The 22,108-nt window shown below is 31.4% G+C and overlaps 1 protein-coding gene and 1 long non-coding RNA gene across 9 annotated transcripts in view; one reads left to right on the top strand and one right to left on the bottom strand.

The window, feature by feature from the left end:
* LOC100883300 (Myosin heavy chain-like) overlaps positions 1 to 22,108 on the top strand; it is a 132,067-nt gene that overhangs the window by 35,517 nt on the left and 74,442 nt on the right. The window contains exon 1 of one of the 8 annotated variants that reach the window (XM_003707095.3): positions 16,625 to 17,543. The exons of the other annotated variants lie outside the window; for them this stretch is intronic. Within the exon in view, the coding sequence (XP_003707143.3) occupies positions 16,761 to 17,543 (783 nt within the window). The 5' untranslated portion in view covers positions 16,625 to 16,760. Of the gene's footprint in view, positions 1 to 16,624; positions 17,544 to 22,108 lie in introns of those variants that run through there. 8 annotated transcript variants of the gene reach the window in all.
* LOC143265045 (uncharacterized) lies at positions 4,531 to 6,322 on the bottom strand. The gene is made up of 2 exons (XR_013039141.1): positions 5,506 to 6,322; positions 4,531 to 4,996 (listed from the first exon to the last, which is right to left on the bottom strand). It is a non-coding gene; the product is annotated as an uncharacterized LOC143265045 (long non-coding RNA).

Here is a 22,108-nt window from a genome sequence, read left to right as displayed (position 1 = left end):
TGAGGGTGAGAAATCGTAAATCGTATACAACACTCTCGTTAAAACGATTAATGATGCAAATCGCGTGCGTTTAATTTGTATTCGCAGCGTGCAGGTTAATGCAGAATTACACGATTGAAATGACATGCTACCGTGTTACGTGCAAGTGCATTATTTCATGGTGTCCATTGTCATGTTCGAGACGGACACTCCCTTCGGTGTACATAGCAGGCAAATTTCTCATCAAAGGAATTTTTAGCTTGAACTCGGTACTGCATAGGACGTTCAAGTATATACATACTTTTGTACTATAATATTATTCAATCATCTTTCTAGAGATTATAATTTTTTATTGCATTCAAGTTTGCTATTTCAGGTTTTGATTTTAGGTTTGGGCAATTTTGGGAATTGGGACTTTTGGATTTGGAAGTTTGAAGAATTTTGATTTACATATTTGGGGAATTTGGAAATTTAAGAATTTGGAGAATTTGGAAATTTAAGAATTTGGAGAATTTGGAAAATTTGGGGAATTTAAGAATTTTGAAATTTTGGGAATTTGGGAAATTTGGGAAACTTGGGGAATTTGGGAAATTTAGGGAATTTGGAGAATTTGGGGAATTTTGGTTATTTGGAGATTTGGGCAATTTAGAGGTTTGGAAATTTCTGAATTTGGGGAATTTGGGGAATTTTGGTTATTTGGAGATTTGGGCAATTTAGAGGTTTGGAAATTTCTGAATTTGGGGAATTTGGGGAATTTTGGTTATTTGGGGATTTGGAAATTTCTGAATTTGGGGAATTTGGGGAATTTTGGTTATTTGGGGATTTGGAAATTTCTGAATTTGGGGAATTTGGGGAATTTTGGTTATTTGGGGATTTGGAAATTTCTGAATTTGGGGAATTTTGGTTATTTGGGGATTAGGAAATTTCTGAATTTGGGGAATTTTGGTTATTTGGGGATTTGGAAATTTCTGAATTTGGGGAATTTAGGAATTTCAGAATTTGGAGTCTGGTGAATTTCTGAAGTTGGAAATTTAAGAACTTGGAAATCTAGGGAATTTGGGAATTTAGGGATTTCAGAATTTGGAGTCTGGTGAATTTCTGAAGTTGGAAATTTAAGAACTTGGAAATCTAGGGAATTTGGGAATTTAGGGATTTCAGAATTTGGAGTCTGGTGAATTTCTGAAGTTGGAAATTTAAGAACTTTGAAATTTAGGAATTTCAAAATTTGGAAATTTAGGGAATTTAGGGATTTCAGAATTTGGAGACTGGTGAATTTCTGAAGTTGGAAATTTAAGAACTTCGAAATCTAGGGAATTTGGGAATTTAGGAATTTGGAGATCTGGTGAATTTGGGGATTTCAGAATTTGGAGTCTGGTGAATTTCTGAAGTTGGAAATGTAAGAACTTGGAAATCTAGGGACGTTGGGAATTTAGGAATTTGGAGATCTGGGGAATTTGGTAATTTCAGAATTTGGAGATTTGGGGAATTTAGAAAGTTCGAAATTTGAAGATTTAAGGAATTTAGAAATTCAAGAATTTGAACCTTTGAAAAATTTCGAAATTTTTAAATTTGGAGGTTCGAAGAATTTTGAAAAATTAGGGAATTTCAGAATTTCTAAATTTGAAGATTTCTCAATATAGAAATTTGAAAATTTCATAAGGTGAAATCTTCAAAATTTCAGAAAATTCAAATTTGAAACTTTCACAATTTCTAAAAGGAACACACGAGTAACTACAAATTACATTAACTCATACCAATACAAAAATTAATTTCTACAAAAAATTGCGTTTTATAAAACTATTTATAAACCGTTTTGAGATATCAGATTAGTTATTAACCCATCATATTGGCAATACGGAGTGTAAATAAAAGAAACAGTAGAAGTAGAACTTACCACAAACGTAATGTTAAACGATATACATATGTATTTCAAACCGTAACACACTTTGAACGATAGTGTTACTTCCACCTGTTTTAAAAATTTCTGATACTAAATATCGCATTAGATCCATTTGATCTGACCAGACGTGTCGGTAAAAAATTATCAAGTTATATATAAATCTTTTTAATTAAATTTTAAAAATGAAATTGTGAATTTCAAAGTTTTTAATTGAGCTGTTTTCAAATTTAGAAATTTTTATATTTTCGAAATTCAAGTTGTGATATTTTGAAAATTCAGGAACTCAAATTTTCGTATTTTGAAAAGTTCACGAATCCAGATATTCAATTTTTTCTATTTTAAATTTCGCAAATATATATTTTCATATTTGCTACATTTTTTAATGTGAATTTTCGAATGTTCATATTTTCAATTTTCACTAATTTAAATTTTAAAAATTCCCAAATTTCAATATTCGAATTTCTATATTTCCAAAATTTTCAAATGCACATTTTCATCTTGTAAAAATTCACAAATTGAAATTTTGATATTTCCAAAATTCTAAATTTGTTCTTTTTTAAATTTGAAAGAAAATTTAAGTATTTGAAAATTTAAGGTATTTAAGAAATCCTCAACTCAGCATTTTCAGATATTAGTATACAGTGTACTAATTACACTATTAGTGTAATTGGTGTATTAGTGTAATAGCCTACACTATTAATATAGACATCTCGTAGCCATATTGTATAGCCAATAGATTGACGGCCATATATCAAATATATCTTTTCTTACACGATTTTCGATCACTGTTACAATTGTCAGGATTACGCAGGAATACACGTGTCACCGAAAAGGATGCTTCTAAAGGTGCAGTCACAGAATGACGTCAACCTATTGCATTTCTATAAATATCGAGTTTCCAAAAGAAGTTCGATGCCCACGCTCTCTACGAGAACAAGCTACAAGAGTTTAATGACCGGCTACTCCATCATTTGAACCTAAAGCGTGTGCTATATTTTTCAGAAATTCGAGAAAAATCTCCGATTCGTTCCAAACCTCCCGTTTCAACAATTTTTTTAAAAAAATTTGACGACTTACTTTCAACTTGAAATAAAAAATCACCTGAGATATAATTAAAAATTTTTTTTTCATATTCACCGTTAAAATTTATTGAAATTAGCTGTGAAATATGTTGAAATAACTTTTAAAGAATATTTATAATTTTATTCAGGTTAAAATAATAAGTAGCTTCTTTGTAAGAAATATTTTTAATGGCGGTAGTTTTAAACGTCTCAATGTGTCATGTATGTTATTCTGATGACGGTTAGGGTTAATGAATAATTAGAGGTTATATTAATACAATCTTATATTAATATAAAAATCTTCTTCTGTTTTAAGAAAAAATTTAGTGAAATATCTTAAGAATAACTAAATAATATTAATGCAGTTCCTTCAAGAAATGTACAAAATATTTCAAAAGAGTTGTAAGAGATTTTAATTGTAAATCAGGTTTAAGGTTGGTAGTATAACATGAAGTACTAAAAAAGATCGAAGTCGATTGACAAGTGCGCGTACGAAACGCATTTCTGTACCTTATGAAGTTTTGTTTAAATTACAGTATTATATCAAATATATTATTAGTTAAAGTGTTATTAATAATTACACGTGTTAGATTAAATGTGTTTAATATCCTTACATCTTTAACGGGGTTCCATTAAAGTAAGTACGACACATTTAACCTAACCTCATTTTCTGCGAAGTTTACAGTTGAAGTACAGATTATTGTAAGATTAATGAAAGTAAAATGATTTAAGTATTTAAAGATAATTTAGGGATCTCAATGTAAAGAAATTGTACATAACAATTAAAGTAATTGAGTTTCGACGAATTTATTGCAGCGCAATTAAAGTGTTAAGAGTTTTTATGTGATGTTATGGTTTCTTCAATCGTAGTTTTATCATTTGTCGATAGTTACTCGCGGAGAAGCAAGAGTTGAACAGTTGCTTACATTTGATCGATGATAATAGGATTGCGTGCTTCGAATGCGGATTGCAGAGTTTCCCTGCATCATTGCAAGGTTTCTTTGTTTTCTTTCATTTAATTCTACATGTTACATTGTTGGAACTACGGTGTTAGTATGATTCCAAGAACCGATAGAGTAGTGAACTTTCAAATGTTATGTTAGTAACATTTTTTAATTTATTTTTTAACTAATCTTACAAATTATATTTTTATAATATTTCTAAAGTGATATTATATTTTTATGGTAATTTTTTTAGATATTATATTTTTATAGTAATTTTATACATACTTTTATAACATCCTTGTAATATTTCTATGGTGACATTTTTGGAAATAATATTCTTATAATATTTTTACAGTAATTTTATCAGTAATATTTTATACAATTATATTAATTTATACAAATATTTAAAAAAATTATATTTTCATAATATTGTTACAATAATCATATGTAAGATATCTTCACAATAATTACATAAATAATAATATTTCCATAATATTTTTGCAATAATCATATAAACAATTATTTTATAATATTTTTACACTATCTTTATATTATTTTTATAATATAATTTTAAGTATTTTTATAATATTTCTCTAAAATTACTAAACACTTTTTCTATAAGCTTGAAATTAAAAATTCTCATACATTTACCACAAGTACCATTTATTTATTACTACTTTCAAGCCATCAAACAGTATATGACTCCTGATATTTCGAACTTCTACAAGACACTTATTATGTTATAAACTAGTAGTTTATCAAAAACATAAAAGACAGTTACATTCCTCGCACACAAAGATCGATTACAATCAATAAAACACGAGGACGATTAAGATAAATGAACCGTTGCATAAAGGAAATAGTTGCGAAGGTGAACAACGACCAAGCTGAATCTTGTTGTTTTCTATAGCCTGGTTAGCAATGAACAATAGCTACGATTATGTACTTCGAAACACGTTAGAAAGTGAGTAATTAAATCTTCGCTATTGTCCTCTGTGATTTGCTAAGTCACTAAGCTGTGTTGGTCGCCTTCGGACAAAATAACTCTTGTAATGCTGCGTCCACAATGGCGGCCGTTGTACAGCTTGCGTTCAATTACGCGGCGGAACAATCTAGAACAAAGTATGTCAAGTGCACTGAATTGAGGTGGTAACGTTTATAAAAATTATTAATGTAAGGATATGCGTTTCAAGGTTTTTCATTTTTGGATTTTTAAAATGTGAGATAGTCAATTTTTTGTTTTTTAAATTTAGGGATTTAGGGGTTTAGGAAATTAGGAATTTAGGACTTTGAGAATTTAGGAATTTGGGAATTTGGCAATTTGGGGATTTGGGACTTTAGAGATTTTGGGATTTAGGAAATTAGGAAATTAGGAAATTAGGAAATTTGGGAATTTGGAAATTTGAAAATTTAGAAATTTAGGAATTTGGAAAGTGAAGAATTTTAAATATCAAATTTTCACATTTACAAATTTACAAATCTACAAATTTGAAAACTTGAAAATTCACAAATCTAGAATTCTAGAAATTAAGAAATTTAAAATTGTGGAAATATAAAAATTCAAAAATGTAAAAATATATCTAAAAAATTTAAAAATGCCTATCAGAAGCCTGGAAAGTACCTTAGAGCCCTGCTAGCAGGGAATTATCCAATGAGTACTATGCTCCCTGACATTTGAAGGACATTGCAAGCTTGCTACTTCGTTGCAATGACTATACAATATTATTTCTGTTTATGAACAGTCTTAACCGATGTGTACGATCCATAAGGATCAGGCTGGTGCAGCCTACGCTTTAAATATGCTTGTTTCGCCTCCGAGTCCCCTACCGAGAACGTTCTCCTTTCCATATTCGAGCTCTCTGTGCTTTCTGAATGACATTCTTGCTAAGTGACGCTGTATCAAACACATTTTTACGCGTTCGAAAACTGTTGCTTGCCTCATGTTACACAGTGTAATTGAACGTAATACGGAAACGGTGCTTTCGTTTCACGTAATACGGTATGCGTTCCAATTACGGAGGCTTTAAACCACTTTACGTAATCATACATTAATTGATAAGTACCGCATCATGAATGTCATATTATTCAAATCGATATCTGTTGTCGAAGAATTTCTTTTAACGAGCAATTTTGTTAAGTAAAAGAAACTCAATCTTCGTGATGTATTTAATGAAATGAAGACGGATGTTTTTGTCCGTATTATGCTAATGTATTTCGGCGACGCAATTTGGGGGCCCGTTTACAATTGGGCGCCCCCTGTTACAGTTTGAATGTCGCTCTAACCTAGCTTTTGCGAAACGTCACGATTTTCTTCCGGACGCTGTCGTTTCGTGGTAAATAATTGAATAATTATGGCACCGTATTGCGGACATCCTCGAAAATTTCGCGATGTCACCGAATTGACTCGAAAATAAAAATGAGAAGGCTCGTAGGTGAGAATTTATTCTTTTCTCACTACGTCGAATCATTTTACGATATAATATGCATTTCGTACTGCGGAGGTACCGTTTATAATTGATTCATGTGAAACAGTTCCATTAGCATTTCTTAAGGTTTTGGATTAGAACTTCTATTAACATCATTGAAAACATGATGTGCATTATTTAATAAATATTTGAGAAACTTTAATATATTGAAACTTTCAAATTTTTTTCTGAATTTTATTTGTTAATAGTTACATTTATTTACAAAGAATTTGTTTATGCTTATTTATACATGAATTTCTGTAATATTCTATTTTAGTTTACAGTGTAGTATTTACTTTTTTTTTGCAATGTTATTGTATAATGTACTTAACACAAAATATTATTGTGCTTTTTGTATAATGTTACTCTACCGTAGTGCAATATTCTTGTACTTTATCATACAATGTCATTATGCATATTATGCTTAATGTACAATATTATTGTACCTCATTGTGAAATGTTTTTGTGCTTTATTATACAGTGCTACTGTATTTTATCATACAATGGTTTTACATAATGTTATTCTACTTTCGTTGAATTCTTTTACACAAATATTTTTATGATTGTAAATCATTCTGAATCTACATTTACATAATGTTACTGTACAATGTTACTGTAATATATTGTGCAGTGTTATTGCAGTTTATTGTGAAATTTTATTGCAATTTATTCTGCAGCGTTGTTGCTACTTATTATGCAGCGTTATTACAATTTATTGTGGAATATTATTGCAACTTAATGCGCTATATTATTGTTTATTCTACACTATTATTATACAATGTACTTTACTTCATTGTACAAGATTATAGAATCTACTTTACTGTATAATATTATTACAATACATTCTAGTGTTACCATGCAAGATAATTATCAATTCATCATTTGTCGTTAATCAACTTTCTCATTTTACTTTTTACTTATCATTAACAAATTATAATCATACAATAACAATAAAAATAACAGATATCATGTAAGTTAAAAATGATCTCAAAATTTATAATTAGTTTTCCAATCCAGAATTTTAGTAATTGACGGTCGCAGCCGTGTTCGCTAAAATAATATGGCGGGAAGTTTGAAAAGTTTCGCGTTAAATCGAGCAGGAACGTGTCGCGGAGAAGTTCTTTGATCCGATTAACCCTCGGTTACTCGGGAAAATTAAGTAGGGCGACAGCCAGCCATTTCCAAATATAACTTTTAAGTAGTGTCTTCAGTTTTTGAAGCGGTTGTTAACCCACACGTCGCGACGGATTTTCAAGTGTTCCTCAAGTATGTGCTTCAAGCGTCTATTTCTTCATATATGTACCTCAAGTGCCTATTCCTACAAATATTTATTTTGAGCTTCTAGTTCTTCGAATATTTATTTCAATTTTATAATTCTTTAAATATTTATTTATGATATATATTTCAAGTTTTTGTTTTTTCAAATATGTATTTAAAATTGTTCATTTCAGTTCTTTTAATAAATTATTTGTAGACATAAGCAAATCATACTATAAATAATGAGTCAGTTACATTTAATATGTCAAAGGAATTAAATTATATGAAAAACGTGTTTCTGTATATGTACATACGTATACATAACCTACGATCAGATTGTTCGAGTGGATTTACGTACTCAAATTCATCCAGTACATACATGTTACGTAACTTAGGGTGCTTTGTTAGGATTGAAAGCTTGTGTATCGTACAAGCTAGCTCCTCTAGTACGAGTCGTGTGGTAATTCGCCCACACAGGAACACGATCTCATCGCTTCTCGCCTCTGCTTCGATCATGCATACTGTAAACTTGGAATAATTCGACACAGCTATAATTCGACGTTCAGTTGTCAAAGTTAAATATATGAGCCGATTGCTTTGAAAGTGGGACAAGTCCTTTTTTGAAAAAAGAAAATTAAAGTTTCTTTAACAATAGACAAAATTTAATATGATATTTTTATCGTATATTTTAAGCAATTCAGATTTATTAATATTTGGTTAATGAAAGTATATTCGACTCTCGCTGCGCATGCACCATAGGTTCGCGCATGCGCAGTGAGTATATATGCAAGTTCGTATTATTTAAGAAAACATTCTGTTATCTTTTCTAAATAAATAAATACTTTAACTGTAACAGTATTTGAAACTTGAGTGATTAGAATACTACTTGTGTTAATTCTTTACTGTCGGAGCAATTTAAAATAATTATTTTAAGAAATATGGGGACTATGTAAATGTTTTACGTTATATTAGTTGTACTACTAAAGTAAAATATAAGATTTATGTATTATGCGCATACGCTATGTCACGCGCATGCGCAGTGAGAGTTTATGCACTTGTATTATTCAAGAAAACATTTTATTACTTTTTTCCAACAGATCTTTAATTCGAACAATATTTGAAACTTAAATAATTACAACAGTACTTGAATAAATTATTTAGCACTGAAGGTATTTCAGTGTTACTTATAAATGTAATAAATATATGATATTCATCTGCAAAATCAAGTGAAACATCTTCAATATACCCAACGTAAATGATTAATCGTTGCAGTAATTAATTTTTGAAGAGTGCAACGATGTATATTCTTAGACGGTGAATCTTTGAAATAAATATTTTCAGCTGACGAACTCTCAAGAATATTAATTCAAACACGAAAACAATTCGATGCAATATGATTGAAAGAACTCAAGAAAAAGAATATTAGTTACAAGAATGAGTTAATATATCAAGTTTCACTGTAGCAGTAAATGCGTGTCAAGTTGTCTGCTATTGTGAAGCAACGAATGACATCGGTATGTCATCTTGCCAGAAACGATTTCACGTGCTAGGTGGAGCGCCAGTGACATATTTGAACGGTTTAAAAATCAAAGCACAAAGGAATTCTTCTGAAAGGATTGAGAACCCGACTTCCCACGCCTTCCGCAATGTTGTCTCGTTCATCTGTTTGACTGCGGCTTTTCAATGCAACGTATTTCCACGTATTCAATCTTCCACATTTTTGTTAACCGCGATTGTGCTGAACGTCGCGATTAACAATAGATTTATGAACGTTTGACAACCACTTATTTTTAAATTAAAAGTGAAATAGTAGAATTAACATTATGTTATTCATTTTTTTCTTTTTTACGAATAGAACGTGTTAATGATATTTGACGGAAACTGGGATCGTCTGTGGCATATACTTGACGGTCATTTATATGACGTTCATATATCTGGCGTTCGTGTCATATGACGTTCGTATGTACATAGCGGTCATTTATATGACGTTCATATGTACATAGCGGTCATTTATATGACGTTCGTATGCATATAGCGGTCATTTATATGACGTTCACATGTATATAGCGGTCATTTACATAACGTTCATAGATTGTTTTAGATCTCCATTCTAGATTACTATACACGTGTATATACATAATAGGATAATTAATTAAGGCAATATTCTGCATACAATGTAATAATTATATTAATAATTAATAACGAATAATAATTAATTATATAATTATAATATACATAATGTAATACAATAGTGATACTATTAATCACCATTAATAAATAATAATATTAACCAATATTAATTAACTCATTCTTAAATAAATGAAAAATTAATTTTATCTTTTCAAACTTGTTCCAAAGCTTTCAGATTATAATTGTCATTCCGTATAGGACCGAAATAAACTAAATTCGACGATGTACCGCGTAAATAAAGAAACGCGTACACAGTTGGTTGCAATGCGCGGAGGGAAACTCGTTGGAAAAGGAAAGAAAAAATGGGGAAAAAAAGAAGACGGATAAGTCTCCAACTGCGAACACCGATGCATTCGCAGATTCGTCACGTGTATCTCTCGTTGCACGCGATCTGCGTGCTGAGAGAGCAGTAGAGTTACTATTTTATGTTACTATTTTAAGAAGCTCGAAACACCAAGCATTACGTCCATCAAAGCCAGCCTCTTCAAGCCCGTAACACAAAGATGAGATCGCTTCTTTATATTTACCTCACGTTACCACGAACACCGGACGGTTCTTTCACGTTGCTCGCACGGTTCATCTTCAACGAACTGTTTGTGAAATTATTTACTTCAGACAGCTCCTTTTATTTTCTGCAATTTATGGATGGAGTGAAATACTGTTTATTGTAATGTGGTCGTCATTGGAATTTTTTTTGTATTGGATATTTCTGTATCTGTGATGTTCACATTTTTTTTTGCAATTTTTATGGATTTTTAAAATTTTTCAAATTTCTCAATCTTCCCAAATTTCTTAGATTTCTCAAATTTTTCAAATTTTTATAATTTTTCTGATTTCTCAAATTTTTATAATTTTTCTGATTTCTTAAATTTATCAAATTTTTATAATTTTTCTGATTTCTCAAATTTCTCAAATTTTTATAATTTTTCTGGTTTCTCAAATTTCTCAAATTTTTATCATTTTTATGATTTCTCAAATTTCTCAAATTTCTCAAATTTTTATAATTTTTCTGGTTTCTCAAATTTTTATAATTTTTCTGATTTCCCAAATTTCTCAAATTTTTATAATTTTTCTGAGTTATCAATTCACTCAAATTTTCTTATTTGCTGAAATGTTTCAGATTCTCAAATTTTACAAAAATATACAAAAATATTTGAGAATACATAAGCTTGAGAATAAAAAAAAAATTAAAAATACTTATGCTTGAAAGTAAAAAAATGTCGAAATTTGCTGAGTTAAGTAGTTTGAAAAGATAAAGCGTGGAACTGAAAGAAGAAGGTATCAATTCACCTTTTCACGCAATCTTCTGGTTTCGAAAGGAACAATTCACGCGCCTATTCAACCGGCAATTTGCATAAACACGATTTCCATGCAAACACGAAGACAGGAAAATCTGTGCATATTGAAGACGTTTCCTACTATTTAATCTCCACGACGACCTCGTTCCCTTTCGCTGTATACATCGGTAAAACGACCACTTGCTAAACCGCGACGAATCGTAGAAATTGAACCCCCGAGTCGTTTAAATATCCATTTCGATTCGATACTCAATTTAAGTATCTGTGTTCGTCAGTAATGGGTAAATTATGTGCCTACGGGCTGTGGAGAATTTTATGGAAATTAAAAATTTTTTAATTTATAAGTATATAAATTTTCTAATTTTCTAGTTCAGTAATTTAGAAATTTTTTTATTTTCTGAATGATGGATTTACAAATTTGTGTATTTTTTAATGTAGAAATTTGTGAATTTGAAGATTATAAATTTACAAGATTAAAAATTCATTAATTTATATATTTTCAGTTACTAATATATAAATTTTCTAATTCACAAATTTATGTATTCATAAATTGACAAATACAGTAGTTTTCTAATTTACAGATTTATAAATTCAAAAATGTACTGATTCACAAATTTGCAAATTTACAAATTAGTTAATTAATTATAAGTTAATTAATCAATTAATTTATAAGTTAATTTATAAATGAATAAATTTACCAACTCTCAAATATATTAATATAAGAGTATACAATTATTCAAATTTGCAGATTAACAAATTTACAAATATACAATTATGTTAATCTTCAAATACACAAATTTGATCAATCATAAATTCTCACATTTCTAATTTACAAATTTTCAAATATACAGATTTCCTGCTTTACAAATTTTTAAATTTTCTTATGCAAAAATTTATAAATGTACAGACTTAAAAGTCTGTTAATCTAGAAAATTTTAAATTCCTGAACTCAACCATATAAAATACATCAATTTAAAAATTTCTAAATTTTCTAATTTACGTATCCTGAAATTTCCATGTCACAAAATTTTACAATACAGCAACACTAAATTTTGAAATATTCAAATTTACAAATTTGCAATCATTGAAATTTTCCAACTGAACACCACGTTTCTGTAAGCTACTTAATATTTTTCAATTTTTGTCATCCAAACAAGTCGACGATGCATTAAGATTTTTTCAATAAACTGATGTAAATTTACAAAAATTGAAAAGCAACGAAATGGGAATAACAACGTACGCAAAAGGTGCAATTAATTTGCATGACAATTTGTGCGGAGACAGTTTAATTACACAGTTGCTACACCTGATCGTTTGTAATTACAGATATTGCATTCGCAGTATGTAATTAAATGAAATTACGAGCTATTTTGAAGGGCGTTACTCTGAGCAGAAATTATGATATAATACAGTTTTGTACGTGTGGTTTCAAAATTGATGTAATAAAAACATTCGACTCGGTATTTATAAGGTTTAAATATAACACAGTTTTATAATAGTTGATATAACATGATTTAATTGTATTACCGTACTGTGATGCTACAGTAATAATTCGATATAGGCGAAGATGATATAAACGCAAAATTTATTCTCACTACTGCGTGGGAGACTACTGAAAATTCTAGAAAATTTGTTTCAGAAGCGTAACTTGATTCGGATCCGTATATCCGTAAGACAGTATTATATGCAAGTATATAATTTCTTTATTTTTAATTTTTACGTTATTAAACTTTTATCAGTAGATACTTTGCACTTTCCCTGTTAAAATGAGTCCAAACACGATGTAATTCAGGATATATTTACTTGTAATAACTTACGAGTATAAAATCATCGAAATCGTAAAGCCATAGAAGTCAACAACTTCAACTGTCAAACGTATCACGTGATTATCCGAATAGCACCGAAGAAGAACGAAATTACCCGAGCTGTCATTACCCGCTCGTTTACCGCGAATATTACTACAGTAAAGCTTGATGTAAACAAAACGCTTGAAATTACAAGTAAATGTGTCGAATTACATCGTGTTTGGGCTCATTTTAATCAGGAAAATGTTTCACATATATTAGGTAGAAGTTTCACAACAAAAAAACAGAAATAAACAAGTTTTATTCTTGTATTGGGATTGTTGCAACGATGTGATCCTGTTTACGTTCGGTCATTCGGACGTCTCCACTCGCAGTCTTCTGCGTTCACCATAATCAACAGTGTAGAATCTATGCGATGAAAATGAAAGTTCAGACATGTAAAATTCTCTTATATCGAGTTATTATTGTACTTTGCTTAATTTAAATATAACACAGTATTAAAACAGTTAACATATTTTTACTCTACAGTCTGTACTTTATCTTTACAGTCAGTATACTTTAATTATGTTACCATACTAATATACTATTTTATACGCTTTAAATAGGACGCAGTTTTGTGTCTGTTAACATAGCATTATTTAACTATATTACCAGAGTATTGGTATTATACAATTGACTGTATACCAACACTACTTATTCTACTATTTCGTTATTCTGCTATTGGATTATTTTATCACTTGCTATTTTATTATTTTATAATACAAGTATACTATCATATTCATATTAATATTCTACTAATTACGTATTATTTGTTCCGCCATTATAATTTATGATTCAATTAAGGGTTAAGTAGTCAAATACACCGAACTTGAACTCAAATATCTTAACTTTAAATTTCAGATTTGAAATTTCCAAGATTATGATACTCAGATTTTCAAATTTCCAAATTCTTAAATTTCTAAACTTTGAATTTTTCTCTTCAAATTTTCAAATTCCTAATATTCAAATTTTTACATTTCTAACTTCCAAATATTTTTTAATTGCAATACTCAAAATACCATTAACTCTATGGCATCATATTCTAAATTAAAAACGATAATGCATAATAAAAAACGGTTTAATACATATTCTTATATAAAAAAATATAAAAAGTATTCTGTGCAACTGTTCATTGTTCAAAACCGTGTGCTCAAGAGTAAACCATTAATTCAAAAGACAATAACAGTAGTAACAACCTGTTCCGTAAAATCGCGAGGAAAATGACGAGGACACGGGAGCAAAGTGAAAGAGCGATTGAAAGAAGGGAGGCAAAGAGCGAGAGAAAGACGTTTCGGAGGAGAAGGAACACAGCAATCGTGGGAGCACGCCTGCCTCTTTCGTTTCTTTTTCATCTCCTTCGGTCTCGAGAGATACCGCTCTTGTCTTTCGCCTCAGTCGGGACTCGAGCCTCGTAATGGAGCCCTGTCTCCGTTTCTCTTCCTTTATCGCGCGGGTCTCCGTTTCCGCGGTACCGCCGTATCTATCCCGATCAATTTTTATCGATCTATCCTTTCAACTTACGGACGATTAAGTGTTCAAGTTTACGTGAAAGTGCTGAATTTGTGAACTAACAATTGTGTGATAAATGTGAAATTTTTCATCGTCTTTTTTATTGTTTCGTGATATATGAATAATTGCTATGTGATGAACTGATATGGTATAATGAAGTATGTGTTATTGAGTAGTTTATTTTGAAAGTGGCATAATATTCATGCAATGATTTTGTTATTAAATTTTCAATCAATTTAAATATTAGTAGGAAATTAATATTAATATATTAATATATTAATTATAATTAATTAATTAATATATTAATTTCCAATATAAATATATTTCATAATTCAAAAATTTTTTAAATTTAACTGCAAATTGCTTTATAGTGGAGTATTAATATTTTGCATTCTGTTCAAATTTAATTTATAATTGCTCTAACAATCCAATTTTTTAATTTTTATTTGTGTTAGCTTGATATTCAAATTTTTTAGTTTTTCCTTGTTTACTGGAAGTAATATTAGACAGTTGCAAATACTTTAAAAATGGCTTAAGTTTATTTGTCAGTTGTTAGCCGTAATGTACTATTTTACTGTCACAAAAAATATTTTGCGATCAAGTATAAATTTACATTTAAATTTTCGCGGTTATTTTCATAATAGGAAACAATTAATACAAACACTTTGAAAGTGGTTTAAGTTCATTTGTCAGTTGTTAGCTGTAGTAACATGTACTATTTAATTATCACAAAAAATATTTTGCGATTAAGTATAAATTTACATTTAAATTTTCGCGGTTATTTTCATAATAGAAAACAATTAATACAAACACTTTGAAATGTGGTTTAAGTTCATTTGTGAGTTATTAGGCGTAGTAACATGTACTATTTTACTGTCACAAAAAATATTTTGCGATTAAGTATAAATTTACATTTAAATTTTCGCGGTTATTTTCATAATAGAAAACAATTAATACAAACACTTTGAAAGTGGTTTAAGTTCATTTGTGAGTTATCAGCCGTAGTAACATGTACTATTTTACTGTCACAAAAAATATTTTGCGGTTTAGTATAAATTTACATTTAAATTTTCGCGGTTATTTTCATAATAGAAAACAATTAATACAAACACTTTGAAAGTGGTTTAAGTTCATTTGTGAGTTATTAGCCGTAGTAACATGTACTATTTTACTGTCACAAAAAATATTTTGCGATCAAGTATAAATTTACATTTAAATTTTCGCGGTTATTTTCATAATAGAAAACAATTAATACAAACACTTTGAAAGTGGTTTAAGTTCATTTCTGAGTTATTAGCCGTAGTAACATGTACTATTTTACTGTCACAAAAAATATTTTGCGATTTAGTATAAATTTACATTTAAATTTTCGCGGTTATTTTCATAATAGAAAACAATTAATACAAACACTTTGAAAGTGGTTTAAGTTCATTTGTGAGTTATTAGCCGTAGTAACATGTACTATTTTACTGTCACAAAAAATATTTTGCGATTTAATATAAATTTACATTTAAATTTTCGCGGTTATTTTCATAATAGAAAACAATTAATACAAACACTTTGAAAGTGGTTTAAGTTCATTTGTGAGTTATTAGCCATAGTAACATGTACTATTTTACTGTCACAAAAAATATTTTGCGATTTAATATAAATTTACATTTAAATTTTCGCGGTTACTTTGATAGTTGAAAATCATTAATACAAACGCTTTGAAAATGGCTTACGTTCATTTGTGAGTTATTAGCCGTAGTAACATGTACTATGACCCCTCAGTTTCTGCATTCGAAATCCCCTAGATCTCCAAGTTTCTGCATTCTTAATTCCCTAGACTCCCAAGTTTCTGAATTCGAAATTCCGTAGACCCTCAATTTTCTGCATTCGAAATTCCCTATCCATAAATTCCCAAACTCAAATTCCTATGTCAAAATATTTTTAACCTATCCCAAAATTTGCAAAACATCCTAAAAGTCACCACATGGAAGTTTCTTTCACTTAATTACCCTATTTTCACCTTACCACATTTGGGAATTCAGATTTGCTCTCGACTGTACATACCTGAACTCTCCATCCACAATCACCGGCAAAGACAATGATAATCACAGTGTCATTCCCCGCAAAAAGCAGTTCTCCCATCGCCCGACCTCAAACGTGACACCGTGCGTCGCGAAACTCTCGAATAACCATAAAAAAACGCGATCTCACGCGCTATAATCCTCATCCGTTAATTCAGCGGCGAAACAAATTCCTGAAAACGGGACCAGACAAAAGCGGACCACCGCCAATTAGCGCGAAAGCGATACAAAAAGCGACGAGATGCCTCTAAACAAGGACGCGATCGACAAGGAGACCCTCCGAGCTCATCACCTGCTGCACAGGTCGTGTCGCGGCAAGGCACACGGCAACGGGATAGCGAAACAAAGCAATCGTCGAGCCACCATTTCCTTTCCCGCCACCAGTTTCCGGAAATCGCCGGACGGCGACGCGGGAAACTGTCCGCGGCTCACGAAGAGGCTCGTGGGGAACGGCAACAGCTCCTGGGAGTGCAGCGACAGCGACAGCCTGCACTCCTCGGAGACAGGTCAGAATGTAACAAATGATCGTTGCCGGAAGGATGAGAGGAAGAGGACTTCTCGGGGTACGGTGTCGCCTTGTCCCAGGTTGAACTCCAGGAAGAAGGAGAACTGGGCGGACACCTTGAGAGTCGGATCCATAGATGATAGGATCAGGAGGATGGAACAGGGCTGGGACGATAGTAATGTGATCAGGACACCCCGGGAGAGAAAGTGGAGGAGGATCACCGCCGATGTGGAGCAACGGCCTAATGCAGATTTGAGGATCCTTGGAATTAGGGGAACGAGGAGTGCGCAGAAGAGGAGGTGTAACGGAGTGCAGAGGAAACAGTTTGTGGACATTGTGGAGTGGGAGGAGATCCTGGAAATGGCGCTTGCGAAGAAGATCGGGAGGGGGAAGGGGAAGAGGAGACGGAGGAATGGGGAGGATGTGGTGGATGATGCGTGCAAGAGGGATGTGACGGATGAGTGCATGAAGCGGCTGGAGGTGCTGATGCAGAGCAGGGTGCCGAAGAGGGACGACGAGGTACGTGGACCTACAGGAGTGGAGTATTTAATACAGAGAATCGATAGAATTAATATTATAATTGATATTATAATATTAAAACCATTGACATCAACATTTTCCTGGTAATTTTCATTGAATATTAAATCTTGAGTTGATTACAGCATTTGATGGATGGATTCTTTTTGCTTTTTCTCCATTTTGAGTCATTTCTTGAAGGTACACGTGTATGTATGATTTTAATGCGTTGCAGATTTATTGAACCAACGATATTTTTGTTAAAATTTTATAAAGTTATTTAAGTGTCTAGTAGTTTTTAAGATTGATATTTTGTAGAACGTTCACTGTTATACTAGTAAGTTTTTAAATAAATTGTAACGAAAGGGTGTGACTGTTAAACCATGTTAAAAATATGAGATTGATAGTATATCTAATTTAACGTAAAACATTTATATCGCTATATTTATTAAAATAATCGTTTTAAATCCCTGAGATGTCTGATAAATGCTTGTTTTAAGTGCTCAAGTTTCAAATATTGTTCTAGTTAAAGTATTTATTAAGAAAAAGTAAAACAATATTTCGAATAATCTTGAATACGGAATATACTCTTACTGCGCATGCGCGTAACTGCCGCGCATGCGTACGATACGCATATCTTATACTGGTAGTATAATTAATATAACGTAAAACATTTATATATTCTAATCGCCATATCTCTTAAAATAATCGTTTTAAATAGCTGAAATGCCAGATAATTAATACTAGTACAGTCCTAAGTGCACAAGTTTCAACTACTGTTCAAGTTAAAGTATTAAGAAACGTAATAGAATATTTTCTTGAATAACGCGAAATATACTCTCACTGCGCATGCGCGTAAATGCAGCGCATGCGTACGATACACACATCTTATATTAGAAATACAACTAATATAGCGTAAAACATTTATATATTCTAATCACTATATTTCTTAAAATAATTGTTTTAAATTGCTCGAACAATAGAAAATCAATGCAAGCACTGTTATAATCACTTAAGCTTCAAATACTGCTAGAGTTAAAGTATTTATTATGAAAAGACAATAAAATGTTTTCTCGAATAAAGCGGAGTGCATCTATTCTCACTGCGCATGCGCGTACACAACGCATGTGCATGATATACATATATTTTCATATCTCCTAACGACGTCTGCGGTACTCTTCTCGGTTACTAATAATTACCACTTCTCGACAAGCTTTATAATTAAAGTTTATTTGGAAATTTAAAGTAGTTTTATAATTAGCTCCTCAAAATTGAACACAAAATAGAATGTTCTTCCGCTGTGCACTCATTTTTATTCATGTGAAGCCTACACCCTACTAGACGCAACTCCATCTACTTACTATTTCATACGCGATACTTTCATGACCAATTACAGATTCAAACGACACACCCTGCACTTAATATTGCTCGCATAGCCAGCGAATAAGGAATTATTTCATCGAACGCGACCGTTCAATCGAATGCTAAATACTGATTTGTTCAAATTATTAGGAAAAATTATTTGTTAAAATTATTTGCTAAAATTATTTGCTAAAATTATTAGGTAAAATTATTAGGTAAAATTATTAGCTAAAATTATTTGTTAAAATTATTTGCTAAAATTATTAGGTAAAATTATTAGCTAAAATTATTTGTTAAAATTATTTGCTAAAATTATTAGGTAAAATTATTTGTTAAAATTATTTGTTAAAATTATTTGTTAAAATTATTTGCTAAAATTATTTGTTAAAGTAATTGCTAAAATTATTTGTTAAAATTATTAGGTAAAATTATTTGTTAAAATTATTTACTAAAATTATTAGCTAAAATTATTTGTTAAAATTATTAGCTAAAATTATTTGTTAAAATTATTTGTTAAAATTATTTGCTAAAATTATTTGCTGAAATCTTTTAGATTACAGAAAAATTATGTCATTTTTATCATTTATTATAATATGTGTCCACACTTTCTTCAACAAATGCATTCATGGGTTTGAAACTGAATTATTTTTATGCGTACTGGTTTTTCAAAAAAAAACTCATACGTTGTATGACGTTAAGCATTGAAATTCTTCTTGAACCAATACCTGTTCGTAATTATCAGTTTGACGTTGCACAGCGGATTCGCTGGAAGGAGCAACATTGTTCTTGCAGGGACATCGATCGAAATGTAGCTAAAGGGCACACACGGTGCTCGTAATCGTGTAATTTTCCCGTTTAGGATTTGCTGGCAGTCGACGTCAGGCGGCGCTCTGTTTGTTTCGCGAAACAATGCGACTCTTGTACTCTGGTTACATCGGGAGACCAGAGAGAAAGAGAGACAGGGAGACTGATTCATGGTAATTTATTACCAGGAAGTCAGCAGACCGTCGTTCTTACATGGTAGAATAGAACGAGTCACGGCGCCTTCTAGTAAAACGCCTGACATGACACGGAAATCGATACGCAGCTGCACCTTCGCGTGATTCACGAAATTAGGGGATTTGCTGGTGTGTTGGGTGCAAAAGATTTGAACGATTAGAATGATGTACAACGATGCGTAATTATAGTATCCTGGGAAAGGAGGAAGCTTTTTTTTTATGGATGAAGTAGAAATTTGTTTTGATATTTTCTGGTACTTGAATTGGGAAATTTGTTGTATGGTTTGTTAATGATGAATTCATTGCGTTTCTCAATTTCATAGTTTGCACATTGTTAGATTTCCGAATTTCTCTACTTCGAATTTTCCAATTTTTAAATTATTCAAATTTCAAATTTTTAGTTTGTAATTGTTAATTTTTTTATTTCGTAATTTTTAGATTTTCAATTTTTCAATTTTCAGTTTGTAATTGTCAATTTCTTAATTTTTTAATTTCCAAATTGTTAATTATCGAGTTTTCTAGTTTCAATTTTTATATTTTCAATTGTCAATACCCTAATTTTCAATTTAGAAATTTCTATTTTCAAAATTTTCAATTATTCAATTATTCTATTCAATGTTTCAATTTTTTCAATTTTCCAGTTTGTAATTGTCAATTGTATGATTTTCAATTTCCAAATTGTCAATTATCGAATTTCCGAGTTTCAATTTTCAAATTTTCAATTCTCAAATTCGAATTTGGGGTTTGGGGAACTGCGGAGTTGGGGAATTTGGGATTTGGGGAATTTGGGATTTGGGGAATTTGGGATTTGGGGAATTTGGGATTTGGGGAATTTGGGATTTGGGGAATTTGGGATTTGGGGAATTTGGGATTTGGGGAATTTGGGATTTGGGGAATTTGGGATTTGGGGAATTTGGGATTTGGGGAATTTGGGATTTGGGGAATTTGGGATTTGGGGAATTTGGGATTTGGGGAATTTGGGATTTGGGGAATTTGGGATTGGTGAATTTGGGATTTGGGACATTTGGGATTGGGGAATTTGGGATTGGGAAATTTGGGAGTTGGGGAATTTGGGAAATTTGGGATTGGGAAATTTGGGATTGGGGAATTTGGGATTTGGTGAATTTGGGATTTGGGGAATTTGGGATTTGGGAAATTTGGGATTGGGGAATTTGGGATTTGGTAAATTTGGGATTTGGGACATTTGGGAGTTGGGGAATTTGGGATTTGGTGAATTTGGGATTTGGTGAATTTGGGATTTGGGGAATTTGGGATTTGGGAAATTTGGGATTGGGAAATTTGGGAGTTGGGGAATTTGGGATTTGGGGAATTTGGGAAATTTGGGATTGGGGAATTTGGGATTTGGTGAATTTGGGATTTGGGGGATTTGGGGAATTTGGGATTTGGGAAATTTGGGATTGGGGAATTTGGGATTTGGGAAATTTGGGATTGGGGAAATTTGGGATTTGGGAAATTTGGGATTGGGGAATTTGGGATTTGGGGAATTTGGGAGTTGGGGAATTTGGGATTTGGGCAATTTGGGATTGGGGAATTTGGGATTTGGGACATTTGGGAGTTGGGGAATTTGGGAGTTGGGGAATTTGGGATTTGGGAAATTGCGGAGTTGGGAAATTGCGGAGTTGGGGAATTTGGGAGTTGGGGAATTTGGGATTTGGGGAATTTGGGAGTTGGGGAATTTGGGAGTTGGGAAATTTGGGAGTTGGGGAATTTGGGATTTGGGGAATTTGGGATTTGGGAAATTTGGGAGTTGGGGAATTTGGGATTTGGGGAATTTGGGATTTGGGAAATTTGGGAGTTGGGGAATTTGGGATTTGGGGAATTTGGAATTTGGAAAATTTGGGATTGGGGAAATTTGGGATTTGGGAAATTTGGGATTGGGGAATTTGGGATTTGGTGAATTTGGGATTTGGGAAATTTGGGAGTTGGGGAATTTGGGATTTGGGGAATTTGGGATTTGAGGAATTTGGTAATTGGGGAATTTGAGATTTGGTGAATTTGGGATTTGCGGAATTCGGGATTTGGGGAATTTGGGAATTACAATCAGTCATTGTAATTGGCAAATAGTAATTTCGTGTTATGAATATTAACGAAGAGTCTGTGTTATTTTTTTTCGTATAATTTTATATTGTACTTCACACTGATTTGCCACATATATATTTTGCATATTTTTTATGTCTTCAAATGGTG

Source organism: Megachile rotundata, chromosome 8, assembly GCF_050947335.1.
Source record: "Megachile rotundata isolate GNS110a chromosome 8, iyMegRotu1, whole genome shotgun sequence".
Classification (NCBI taxonomy): domain Eukaryota; kingdom Metazoa; phylum Arthropoda; class Insecta; order Hymenoptera; family Megachilidae; genus Megachile; species Megachile rotundata.
Note: the sequence above shows the minus strand (reverse complement) of the source record. Positions and strands in the feature narration are given on the sequence as shown.